This window comes from Quercus lobata, chromosome 11 (assembly GCF_001633185.2).
Source record: "Quercus lobata isolate SW786 chromosome 11, ValleyOak3.0 Primary Assembly, whole genome shotgun sequence".
In the NCBI taxonomy this organism is placed as follows: Eukaryota; Viridiplantae; Streptophyta; class Magnoliopsida; order Fagales; family Fagaceae; genus Quercus; species Quercus lobata.
Window position 1 is genome coordinate 15989965 of NC_044914.1, and position 14247 is coordinate 16004211.

General features: G+C 33.8%; 1 protein-coding gene across 1 annotated transcript; it reads left to right on the top strand.

Moving 5' to 3' along the window:
* The first annotated feature begins 742 nt into the window (after window positions 1–742).
* Window positions 743–14165, top strand: LOC115967377 (probable LRR receptor-like serine/threonine-protein kinase At1g06840). Its single transcript, XM_031086458.1, has 21 exons — window positions 743–794; window positions 1217–1409; window positions 4335–4485; window positions 4876–4947; window positions 5122–5193; window positions 5465–5608; window positions 5689–5760; window positions 5854–5925; window positions 6144–6218; window positions 8247–8315; window positions 8486–8554; window positions 8726–8797; window positions 9157–9243; window positions 9501–9569; window positions 9784–10268; window positions 10914–11072; window positions 11545–11828; window positions 12351–12402; window positions 12513–12763; window positions 13168–13302; window positions 13679–14165. Exons 2-21 carry the CDS (start codon window positions 1301–1303, stop codon window positions 14021–14023), a joined length of 2844 nt encoding a protein of 947 aa, XP_030942318.1. The 5' UTR covers window positions 743–794; window positions 1217–1300; the 3' UTR covers window positions 14024–14165.
* The last annotated feature ends 82 nt before the right edge of the window (window positions 14166–14247 follow it).

Genomic DNA, 14247 nt, shown 5'->3' on the forward strand with positions numbered 1-14247 from the left:
ACGCTCAACGCCTCACAAAACGCCTGAAGAAAAGGACAAACTCAGTACAAGAACAATACAAGCGAGAAAGCTGCTAACACCATAACGTGGAGCCCAGCACCTGACAAACCCATACCCCATACCATGCTATCCAGCTTTTCCCAACCACTCTGACGTGAGGATTGATAGGACGAGTAATTGCCCCAAACAAGGAAAGACTGACGCGTGGGAGAAGAACGGGAAGCAAGGGCTAGTATAAAAGTGAAAGAGAGCTAAAGAGCAAAGGGGGGGGGGGGGATCATATAAAGAAAAAAGAGGAGAATGGTGAGAATGAAAACTACCATGATAGCATTGAAATAAGACTACCATACAACAATTTCAAAAATGAAAACTTGCAGAAGCATTTGAAAACTTATGTATTTGCATATGTTTTGATTATTATTATTGTTAATATATGAATTCTCTTTTTATTAAATGATGTAATTTATACTTTTTAAAGGACACTTTGAAAAAATTCCTGAAAACACCACCATTAGTAACGAATTCTTAAAGTTAGTTATGGTGACCTGGTCAGAAACATGTGCCACCTTCCACAGCCGCCTGGTCCCCATTTTCAAACTTCGTTTTCTTCGTTCAAGTACTCAATATCTGCTTACATCATTCTAGTAAGCATTTCTTCGTTTTTTGTGATAACCTTTATAAATATGTACAATTTAATTATTAATGGCAATTTGCCTGCTTTGTTTCTTCTCAAGCTGTAACATGGGAGTAGAGCCCTGAGTGATTCTCTTATTTTATATTCTTCTCGGAGCCTTGTAGGTTTAGTTATGGTGACCTGGTCAGAAACATGTGCCACCTTCCACAGCCGCCTGGTCCCCATTTTCAAACTTCGTTTTCTTCGTTCAAGTACTCAATATCTGCTTACATCATTCTAGTAAGCATTTCTTCGTTTTTTGTGATAACCTTTATAAATATGTACAATTTAATTATTAATGGCAATTTGCCTGCTTTGTTTCTTCTCAAGCTGTAACATGGGAGTAGAGCCCTGAGTGATTCTCTTATTTTATATTCTTCTCGGAGCCTTTAGGTTTAGTTTTGCTGTACTTAACTTTGAGTTCTTTGATTGTTCATTTATTTAATTACCTCAGTTAAAAAAGTTATTTTTAGATAAATTGAATTGCTTTAGAATTTGATTGTGTTTGTTTGAGTTTTGACGTAGTTTGTTTCTTGTTATAAGGTGGAGTACTGGGATTCTACCACAAATTCCAGTCTTGGGTACTAAGAGAAAGTTGAGAGTTCTAGCTCTCTCTGTGTTAGTGGGATGTATCTGTTAAAAGCTTGGACGTATGGATTACTTATTGTTGCATGGTTGTGTTGTTCCTCACTACTTATCGGAGCTCAGGATACTCGAATTACCAACCCGGATGAAGGTGATTTTGCTTAGTTTAATGTGCTGTTCTGTTCATTGCAATTTATGATTCATAAGCTTTTTTGCAATTAAGTTTTCACACTGGTCATGTGTAATGCCCCAAAATCATAAGTAATAAAAGTCTATTTAACCTAAATAATCCATAAAAATATGAAATAAAAGAAACTAGCAACCTTAAATCTCATCACAAATGTTAGAGCTCTAATTCACCAAAGACAAAACATCCTCAAAATAATTCTCCAATACAATGTTTAATGCCATAAAAATAATAATAAAATCCTCAGTTCCACAAAATAGTTTCGTAATTGTTGTCTCCCAAGAATCTCTACTCCAATAATCCCTTTAATGTATCTGTAATGGGAAATAAAAGGAGGGGGGGGGGGAGAGAGATAACTCAATAAGTAGAATTCATTAACATTGGGGCGTGGAAACAAACCTTTCAAATAAATAATTCTTACAACAATTTCATAATTTGTAACTCATCAATATTTCTCATCAAATACTTTATATATATATATATATATATCAAATATCTTTACATTGTGAGCCATCATAATATATATATATATATATATATATATATCAATACCATCATATAAACAAATTCCTAGGTTTTTCTTATGGTCAATGTTTAGGCCCCGTTGACAGGGTTGTGATGTTCCCTTTTTAGGAGTGGAACCTTCTTTACATCCCTTTTCTTAAGAATGGCTCCTTTAGAACCTAAAGGTGTACCCCCTTGTTAAGGAGCTTTCTTTTTGGATCCTCAATAGCATATTCCCTTGTTAAGGAGCTGTCAAATGTGCACTGTCCCCTTTACTCGGACTGTCCCTTTTTAAGGAATAGTTGCAATGTGATTGTCTCTTCCTAAGGACTAAATATAATATTGAGCTTTTAATCATGACTTGCCATTGGTTTTCAAAACATATTCAATATGCTAACAAAAATAATCCATTCATAATTCTAAAAAATATAAAGATATATACACACGTACAAGTTTAACTAAATTTAATTTGTCCCACTAGTTTTTCATAAAACGAATGGTAAATGAGCACATCAACTATTTATAAAATATCAATTTATATTTTGAATATCAACATATTTCTTTGATATAAAATAGTTTAATAATCGACATTGTTTTGGGAAAACCCTCAAAATTAGTAAACACCACTTACCTCTTAGTTACAAAAATAAAGGAAATCAACATCCCTTGAATCACAACAATTAAGTAGAATTAGAACTTAGCAACACCAAAAATAGGTTCATCAATACATAATTTCCCACTAAAACAAAAAAAAAAAAACAAAAAAATCTATTTTCACAGTTAAACGGTTTTATCTTAGACAATATTGATATATACAAAATTCTCCATTTATTCACCTAACTATCCAATTCACTTTCAACTTTGATCAGATTTTTGGACTTAAAGATATTGTTGCCTAATTAGATTTTTCCATTAACGTCATCATAGGTATTCATGAAACTTCAATAGGGCTGAATAATAAATATCTAACCAACCTGAATGTAACAACCATATTATTTATTCAGATCCATTCACTCTAACATTACATCTATCCAATCTAATATTGGAAGCCACGTATTGCCTTAATTTGTTGCTTAGCATTCCCTCTTGATGCCGCTAGATGTCTATTCACTCTAATATTTTATATATATATATATATATATATATATATTCAACCTAACTTTGGTAGCCAAATGATATATAACCTATTTGATCAACCTAATATTTATATCTATTAAACAAAAGTAGAAGCCACATATTATAGTATTCTTAATTTATCAATCCGGTTGCCTATATTTTTCCCTTGATGCCGCTGGACTAGTACTTGGACCATAACAAAAGTGTGATGGTTTGACGGTCAACAATTGAGGCTATATGCGATTACATATTAACTACAAGCACCCTTTGCCCATTAAAATAAACATAGTTTTAGATCCAAGATGGCCATATACGGATATACATATAAAACCACAAAGCAACCTTTTCCCTTTCATATGATAAAGTCCAAGCCTATTACTCTATTAGGAACAATTTCAAAATTTGTGGCCCTTTCCTAACATATTGACTATTCCTTATCTAATATAATACAATTATAGGAGTCCTTTTCTATTAGTATAATGATAATCTAAGTTCATGACAATTGCTAGCTATTGACTATTCAAACTTTTTAAATTTAGAGCAAGACAAACCATACCTGAACTACTTGTGCATAGTCGTAGAGAAGAAAAGAAACAGCTCACTCATGTGTTGCTGCTGAAAACAAAGTGAACTTTCTTATGTACATACACGTGTAATTTAAAAGGTAAAAGGCTAGGGATATCAAGGCCCATATATTTACTTATGTTACCTCACTTGAGCTTCATATCCCATAGTATTTATCTTATTTTTAATATCTTAGGCCCAAATCAATTTAATCCATTTAATTGTAGGCCTCCTTTATAATTTATGCACAATAATTAAATTGGTATCAAAATTATAGGGTATTACATCATGGGCACATGTTTTCTGAAAATTTACCCGTGAACTCTCTAACAAGTGATTTCATTTAGGAAAATGCTAAAGATTGTGACACATCGGTTTGTAAGGCTTTTGTAATAAAATTTATAATATACTTAGCATCGCTACTTTATTTACAGGAACTTCACATATCAAATACTCACTTCCCTTAAGTCATAACTGATTATTGTTGCAAATAGTTGAGTTGTAGTTGTTATTTGATTGTATATGCTCAAAACGTGGGGCTGCTAATTACAAAGTTGATGTACAATGGTTAAACAACTTTGCCTTTTCCTTTCATGTGGAAACCTTGATACTAGAATTAGAGAAACACATGGATCAGCGAAGCTAGTGAATTTCCTAAATGTTCAAGTTGATGAAATGATGATTAACATTTGTATTCATTTGCAGTGAAAGCATTGCAGGCCATCAAGAGCAGATTGATAGATCCCAATAGGAATCTGCGTAACTGGGATCGAGGAGATCCATGTACAACAAAATGGACAGGGATTGTGTGCTACAATACTACATTAGAAGATGGATATCTACATGTAGATCAATTGTATGATTTTAACCTTCGCTATTTTATTTCTATCAGGGAGCAATATTGATTCGAATAATGTTGCATATTCTTCCACTTAGAACACTTTTCTTTCTTTATTTCTTTTGTCCCCCTTGCATGATGAGATATTTCGTATTCCACTTTTATCTCTAGTGATATCAGATGATGAAGGGAATGGAATTCCTTGGTTCTTTAGTTCATTTAAGATTCAAAAAAATTATTGGGACATGATCTAATAACCCCATGTTTCCCAATTTTTCTAGAAAATATGGTTCAGATATAAGACTACGAAAGCTTTGATACAACTTTTCTATTTACTGCATGTAGGAATTTCTGTTGAAGACCTAATGAGGTGCTTTAATAATTCCTTTTCGGGCTGCCTTTCTGCAGGTCACTATTAAATATGAATTTGTCAGGAAGTTTAGCACCAGAGCTTGGCCAATTATCGAATTTGACTAGATTGTATGGAAAAGCATATCTGAAAGATACTTTTCTGTGCTTTGATACTTTTTGTTATTCAAAGTTTTTGGTTACCTCTTTCACTTCATGTTCTGGATAATTGTTATTCTCACCCCCATTGTAGCATTTGATGTACTTATCCTACTGATATATTTTTCTCTGTCCACTCTGTCGAAGGGATTTTATGTGGAACAACATAAGTGGGAGTATACCAAAGGAGATAGGCAATATTACGTCTTTGTTTCTCTTGTAAGTTGAGCAGCTTCTCTGTTGGATAGGTTAGACACCCAATATTGCAGTCACAGGATTACATGCTTAGACAATTAAGAAATGCAGATATGCTACTAGTTTGTGCATTTCAAAGCCTTTGAATTCTGAATAATATAGGAAATAATCCTTGAATCTGAGCGAATTTACTTTATATGTCGGCACTTCTCTGAATACATGATATTTTAATATTGCAAATCTGCAGTACGTTGCTTTGTCTCTAATTCCATTTTCAATATTTTGTATGTTCCAGGCTTCTGACTGGAAACCAATTAACAGGTCCCTTGCCTAAAGAGCTCGGTTATCTTCCAAACTTGAATATACTACAAATTGACGAAAACCATATATCAGGACGACTACCTAAATCATTTGCATTCTTGAACAAAACAAAGCACTTGTGAGTGTGTTTTTGATGCTATAATGCCTAAAATTAGTTCTACAATGATTAACCCTTATACTTCTCTTTTCTATGAGCAGTCACTTGAACAACAATTCGATCAGTGGGCAAATCCCGCCTCAGCTATCCAGATTACCAAGTCTTATTCACTTGTAAGTCGATAACTGGTTATCTTGTATATTATTTGCCTCATCTGTTAGAACAATCTGTGAGATCAGTGACCATCTTCAACTTTTGACCTACAGCCTTCTTGATAATAATAACTTATCAGGGTCTCTTCCTCCACAGTTCTCCGAAATGCCAAATTTACTGATACTGTATGGTTTCTTATTTCCTGGAACATAAATATTTTTGTTTTTTATCACTTAAAAATGTCATTACAATTACAATTAAGATTTCTGAATTTATTTTCTTTTTCTTTTTCTTCTCTTCTTGAACAAGGTCATGATTTCTAATTTTCCTTTTTCTATAATCTAATAATACTTAAGCAATCTTTTCTCAATTTTCTTGATGCTTCATTTTCTTTGTTTTGCAGCCAACTTGATAACAATAACTTTGATGGGACTACAATTCCAGCTTCTTATGGCTACATGTCTAAATTGCTGAAGTTGTAAGTATATATTATTATGTTATTGTCTTGTGTTTTTAACTAGGTTTCAAAAGTAAAGGTGGGTTGAGGTGCTAGCCTTGAGGTGTGTGGCAAAAAGGTTTTGTTTATTATTTTGGCAAAAATGCGAAACTGATTCTTATTTTGACTTAGTTTGGATTTTCTTGGTGTGAAAGGAAAAATATATTCTTTGTAAAAGCAGTAATTTGATTTACTTTATCCACTAAAGAATAGGTATTGAAGCCTTATATAGATAGCACTGCGAAATGTTTGGTGGCTTTGGCCCAAAAGGTCCTCCCCATATGGGGAGAGATTAAGATGACTAAGAAGAACATAAGTGGGTTTCATTGAATAGTAGCTTGATAGTTCTTTTGGGGTTTAAGGATACCCACCTATGTGACTTTAGAGTTTGACTAATGTGTTACTATAATAACATCATATGGTGTATTGGGATTTTGGTACTAAAAGAGTGTCAAGTTTGGGATTTGTTATTGAGAGTTTCTTTTGGGTGCATTGGGATATGAGTTAGTTTGTGTTTGTTAAGTCAGTGAATATTGTTTGTAAGAGTTAGTGATTTTGGTTTGTGGTTTGTGGTCATAGTTCATATTGTTTATAAAGGATTTTAGTTGCCTTACCTGTGGATCTGGGCAAAAAGTTGTTCAAACCACATTAAACATTGTTGTCTTGTATTGATATTTTATTTCTAGTTTGTGTAAATGCACACCGAAATTTTGACAAGCTGTTATCAAAGCTAGGTTGATCCTAGTGTGGTTCAAGAAAAGATTTTTTGTACAAGTTTGTGATTGGTTTGATATAGGCGCACACAAGTGTGGCTTTATACATGGAAATGATGATAAACTTATTTGAGGAAAAACTTTTTAGACTATGATGGAATTATAACAGAAAGAATGAAGATTACTTGATGGAATTTGGGTCCGTGTGGAGATTTGAAGAAAATTTTCTCCCATTTTGACTTGGTTTTAGTTTTCTTGGTGTGGGAGGAAAATTTATTCCTTATAAAAGAAGTAATTTGATACTTCTTTTCCACCAAGGAATATATACTGGCACCTTATATATGGAAGACAGGATTGTAAATGGTTTTGTGGTTTTCTCCCAATAAATCCTACCATATGGAGGAGAGAAGGGAAGACTATTAGAAGAACATGAGTAGGTTTCTTCGAAGAGTAGTTTGAAAGGGACTTGCATGTGAGACTTGAAAGTTTGTTTATTGTGTTACTTTGAGAGTATCATTGGGTGTATTGGGTTTTTGGATAGTGAAAAGGTCAAATTTGTGAATTGATATTCAGAGTTTGTTTTGGTGTATTAGGGTTGGGATTTGTTTGCATTTGTGAGAAGTTTTGAGTGTGTTGGTATTTGTGAAGGTTGTGAGTATTGTTGTGAGAGTGTGAGTCTAGTTTCTAGGCATTAGTTATGTGTTGTAATCCATATTCTTGATAGTGAATTTTTGCTGTTGTTTGTCCATGGATGTAGAAATTGAGTTTGCCAAACCTTGTTAAATATTGATGTCTTGTGGTGATGTTTATATTTCTAGTGTGTGGATGTTTATATTTTTTATTTTTAAATGTTCTTCGGCAAGCACCAAATACCAACAGACCGAAAAACTAGCAAAATATAAAAAAATATAAAATTGATAGCATGGTATACATTTTGTCGGAAATATATAAATTATTCAAACATTGATTGAAAAGAAATTAAATGGGAATGTTACATAACTTAGATTGTGGTGTTTGTTAAGCCAACTAACCAGGCATATAAAGTTTTTTTTTTTTTCTTTGAAACTTCTAGGCCACTAGTACATTGAACAAGTCATGATTGCTTTAATTAATGATTAATCCTTTGAAGCTTTATGCAATGTTCCATACCAATTTATGTAATCAGATATAAAAAATGTTTCATGTTATTTGGTGCTTTATATGCTTGCAAGATGGCAATCAAGGAGTATGCATATCCGTGTCACATGATATTTCTTGGCAAGATTGATAATATTTGTGTTTTGGTTGGATTTTCCAGGAGTCTTAGGAACTGCAGTTTGCAAGGACCAATTCCTGATTTGAGCCGAATACAAAAGCTTGGTTATATGTTAGTTGTTTTATTCTATTTTCCTTTTTTAATCTATTTGACGCTGATTATGAATGAGCTTTTGAGTCAGAAAGATAAATGCACCAAGCTGAATAAAATTTTCTCTTTACTTTATCAAAGATCAATTTGCTAGCTAATTATACTTTAATTTTAATTTACATAAATTTCAGAGATCTTAGTTCTAATAAGCTAAATGGAACTATACCTCAAAACAGACTTTCTGCGAGTATCACAACTATGTAAGATTCTCCATCTTTTGAATGACATGTCATCTGTTGGTTTTTGTGTTTTTTTTTAAAATTATTTACCAAATTTACAAAATATTTGGACACATCTTTTAGTTTTTGAACATAATTTATGCAAGCAATTCCCTTGACTTCTGATATCTATTATTCAAACAATATGCTCAGCGATTTATCTAACAACAATCTTACGGGAACAATTCCGACAAACTTTTCGGGTCTTCCTTTTCTTCAAAAATTGTGAGTAGTCCTCCACTTGCTTTTTTCCTCCTTCCGTACTTTTAGTTGTTAAATTACCATTGTTCCAAAATTTTAAACTTTTGGCATATCAGAATGGAGAAGACAGGGATCAAACTCATGACCTCCTGTTTTGGTACCATGTTAAATTACTGATTGTCCCAAAAGCTTAAGCTTTTGGAATAATCAGTAATTTAACAAATTCTATTGTTCAATGTTATAGTAAATCATTTCATATCTATCTAAATTTGAATTTGCACTTATCTCAACATTTACTTATAATGTTACCAATTGATATTAGTCAACAAATTAAACTGTTAATTAATAAATTGCTTTATTTGGTAAATTATTCCCCATGGCAGGTCACTTGCAAATAATTCATTGAACGGTTCAGTTCCATCCGCCATTTGGGATAGTAGGACTTTGAATGCAAAGGGAAACCTTACAGTGTAAGATCTGAGTGACAATGTTTCTATTTCCCTTGGTTAAAAGCATAATTTTCTGTTGGGTGTGTGTGTGTGTGCACGTTCATGCTCTCAGACATCTTGTGCTAATATTGGTACAAATATAGTTGATTCATTTTCCTGATTACAGCACACTCTTTTGTAAAATTCCAAGTGTAACATCTTGGATTGACTTCAATAAGTTTACAAGCATCTAATACTGGATTTTCTAAGCGATTGCTTATGGCCCTTTGGTATTGCAGGGAGTTGCAGAATAATAATCTTTCAAATATTACTGACAGTACTGTTCTACCTTCGAATGTCACTGTCTGGTTTGCTTCTATACTTGCTCCCCAATTTGCACTTGCTAATTAGCTTCATGTAGAATTTCATGAGTAAAAAAAAGCATCTTAAATTAACGTGATTACTTGTTAAGATGTGCACCTTTTGGTTTTAATAATTAAAAAAAAAAAAAAAATGGAGGTGTAACAGAACATACACATTGATACAATTATCATGCCACTTGTTTTGATAATTAATTTTCAGGCTTCAAGGGAATCCCTTATGCAACAGCAATGTAAATCTTCAGTTCTGTCAACCTGAAAATGACACTCAGAGTTTAACAAATTCCACTTCTGTTCCTATCCCTACAGTATGCCCACCATCTTACGAATGTTCCACCACATCTACTCAGAGTTGTTTCTGTGCTGCCCCTCTGATTGTTGAATATCGGTTGAAAAGTCCTGGATTCACAGATTTTCGTCCATACATAGATGACTTTGAAGTGTACATGACAGCAGAATGTCTTAATTTATCTCTTAATCAGCTGGACTTTAAAAATTTATGGGCATGGGAAGTAGGACCTAGACTGAAGATAACCTTGAAGTTTTTTCCTGAGAACACCTCCGTATTCAATAGTAGTGAGGTTCAGCGAATCACGAGCAACTTCACATATTGGAAATTTCCTCTTAATGACGTATTTGGACCTTATGAACTTCTCGGCCTCGATCTCCTGGATGTTTATAAATCTGGTTTGTCTTGAAACCCCTGTTTGAATATGTTTTGCAACAGAGCTTTGTTGAAGTTGGAACTTATGCTTATTTACCAGTTGAAGAATGTACAACTGTCTTCTCTAATGTATTTGACCTACACCTTGAAGTCCTTTATACTAAATAGATAATCTTAGGTTTGTGGCATTATTTTCTGTTAGTGGTTATACCTGTGTTTGAGTCCATACAGAGCTGGCCTATGCTTGTCACTCTAAGCAATTGTGTGTCTGTGGGTGGCACATTTTAGTGGAGGTCAAATTGTTTTTTTTTTTTTTTTTTCTTTTTCTGCCAACCATTTTGAAGATAGGCTTGATCTAGGCAGTTTAGTGCTTTCACCATAGTGATGCTATGTTCAGTGGTATTGTAGATACAGTTGCACTCACAAGTGAATAACTGCAATGTCCTCAGTTCAAGAGGTTTTATATTTTTTTTCTGGGCAATTAAGTTGTGTTCTATATTGGCCAGGAAGGAAGCTTCTAATTCACACCTGATGTTACTTATGTCTTCACCCCAAGCATAGATGAACTGTGTGTCAGGCACATGTTAATTTCATATATTCATATATGAGATGAATATTGTTGGATGGTTTTGAATTTTTTATGCTAATAATTTTCACTAATGTCACAGAGGTTGGCAACTCTCCAAGCTCTGGTATAAGCAAAGGTGCATTGGCTGGCATAGTGGTGGGGACCATTGCAGGTGCAGTTACATTGTTTGTAATTGTTTCTCTTCTGATACTGAGAGTGCACATGAGGAAGCACCATGCAGTTTCAAAACGACGTCACTGTGAGTATCTTATGTTTATGAAGTTAGGATGTTTAGGTATACAATTTTTCACTTTCCCTGTATTTGTTTTAATTAGGCCTGTCAAGCTTGCCAGGCTGACGCTTGTCCAAGCTCAGCATGAGGTACAAAGGCCTCAAACTGGCCTGAAATGGTCAATATTATAGCCCTGTCTCAACTATTGGTATAGGAAAGCCGCAGCCAAGTTCTGGCTGGCCCAAGAATGGAAACATCATTTTGGGATGAAATGTTTTAATGAAAAATACCATTAGACTTGGCGGCATGCTGGCTCGAACCAACTCTAAAATAAATAATAACCACTCAGCCTTTCACTTATAAAGTGAAACATATGCACACACAACATATATGTATACAATAAAGCATTCTGATAGTATGCATAATTGTATTAGTTATTTTAAAACAAATGGGCACAGCATCTTTCATTTTTAACATTTGACTTGTATTTAAGTTACAGCGTCTAGGACCTCCATGAAAATTGATGGTGTGAAGGATTTCACTTATGGAGAAATGGCTCTGGCTACAAACAACTTTAACAGCTCTTCTCAGGTTGGCCAAGGAGGGTATGGGATGGTTTATAAAGGCATTCTAGCTGATGGTACTCTTGTGGCCGTAAAACGTGCCCAAGAGGGATCTTTACAGGGTGAGAGGGAGTTCTTGACAGAGATAGAATTGTTGTCAAGGTTACATCATCGAAACCTTGTGTCTTTGATTGGATTGTGTGATGAAGAAGGTGAACAGGTGCTTATTCTTATCTTGATTGGACATATAGAATTTTTTTTACAAAAGATTTGATTATTCATCATTCTCATAGTGGAATACACGAACACGAGTTGATGATTCCCATCAACTTAGGAAGTTGATACAATTAAATCATAAGGTCATGAAAGCGGTCAAAGAAAAAATAAATAATAATAATAAAAACAATAGAATAAATCAAACTCAATCTAGAGACATTATAGATGAGATGCTGCCAAATTTTTTTTTTTTTTTCATCTTTTTTTTTTTGGTTAATAATGTAGAAGCATATGCAGAGTTCTTTATAAATTAAGGATGACTTGATTAAAAAAAAAAAGTATCAATAACTTATTATCTCCATTCACAATGAACTTTCTATAGTACTATTCTTCATGAGCAGTATGTTTCTTCTGCAAAATTGTTTGGCTTCCACACCAAGGACTGGTATTTTTCATTCTCTGTGGCTGAATTTGTTTAAAAATATTGCCTAGGAAGAGCTTCATGTTAATATTGTTGTGGATGCAGATGTTGGTCTATGAGTTCATGTCAAATGGTACTCTAAGGGATCACCTTTCTGGTACACCATACATACACCCTTTAAGTTTGCTTCTCCTAACAAATTTACTTTTCAAACTCTACATCACATTCAAATGAGCTTATTTGTGGTTCATGCATGCAATGATACAGTTAAGTCTAAAGAACCTCTGAGTTTTGCTACAAGATTGAAAATTGCCCTGGGATCATCTAAGGGCATCCTTTACCTACATACGGAAGTTGATCCCCCAATATTTCACCGAGATATCAAGGCCAACAACATATTATTGGACTCTAAGTATACAGCAAAAGTTGCTGATTTTGGACTTTCTCGACTCGCACCAGTTCCAGATATTGAAGGGGATTTGCCTGCTCATGTATCCACAGTTGTGAAGGGAACACCAGTAAGACACTTATTTATGACATTTTCCTAAATAGAATTATAAACTTCATGAGTCTAGGTTGATGAGTGAATTTTTTCACCTCATTGATTTCATCATCAGTGTTCTCTTTATTGTGGCACCAGTGCCACATGTTAAGTGCCTATAAGTTTTATATGTTTCTTTATTTGACAATCTAGCCTGCGCTTCCAACCCTTCTTGGTAAAACAAAATAAAAATGAAATGATAATAGTGTCTTCCATTTCCATTTTTGTTTAAATTATAAATTTATACAATTTGTTTTTTTTTTTTTAATTAAAATAAATAAGTCAAACTCAAACTAGATGAAATAGACTTAATATTGTGTGGTAGTAGATATAACTGATATCTATTTCTTTATTCTCTCATTCTCTGTATTAAATTTGCAGGGTTACCTAGATCCGGAGTATTTCTTAACTCATAAACTGACAGACAAGAGTGATGTCTATAGCCTTGGTGTTGTATTTCTGGAACTCCTGACGGGGATGCATCCGATCTCACATGGCAAAAACATTGTTAGAGAGGTAAAACATTATAAACTTAATTGCCTTAGATTCGATAGGAGCCCAATGGTACATTAGGTGATTGGGCATGAAAGAAATTGTTGTTCTCTAATTTATTTTACCCTTGCAGTTTAATCCATAATGAAAATTCTCCTCTAACATATGTCATTTTATACTAGATGTAATAGTCAAGAGTGAGATCTTGAGTTGCAAGTTTCAGTTTTAACTTCAAAAAAACATTGAATTCTTTTTACAATCCTATGCCAAACAGAATTTTATACAGTGAAGATCACTTTGTCATAATGTTGTTATCATATCATCCTCTAGGCAATAGTGGCTTAAATTTGGTGTAATAAAATGAGCACTTGTAGTTTTTGACTGTCTTTATCCATTCCAGGTTAATGTCGCATATCAATCTGGTATGATCTTTTCAATTATTGATGATCGAATGGGATCTTATCCTTCTAAATGTGTGGTGAAATTTTTGACTTTGGCTCTCAAGTGTTGTGAAGATGAGACAGATGCTAGACCTTCAATGGCAGAGGTGGTCCATGAACTTGAAAATATATGGCTTTTGATGCCTGATTCTGACATTAAAACAACGAATCCTATGCTCTCAGGTTCTGAAAAGGCAATGACTTCACCATCATCATCCTCTAATGTGAAGAATCCTTTTGTGTCATCAGATGTATCTGGAAGTGACCTTGTTAGTGGAGTCGTTTCATCCATCATGCCTAGATAGGAAACGTTTGGAAAATTAGTTGTATTTGAACCTAAGGTTGCTAATGTCTTGAAAATTTGAATTGGGAAATGGTCTTTACGTTCATCTCAGTTGTTGATGTTGTGGAAAGTCTCTCTCTTAAATCTTCATTACAATTTGTTTTGGAAAACTAATGTAATCAGAGCAGTAGATGGTTTAAAAATATTGGTAGTGGCAGCACCACATGCAGCTCGGGGTGTTCCTCA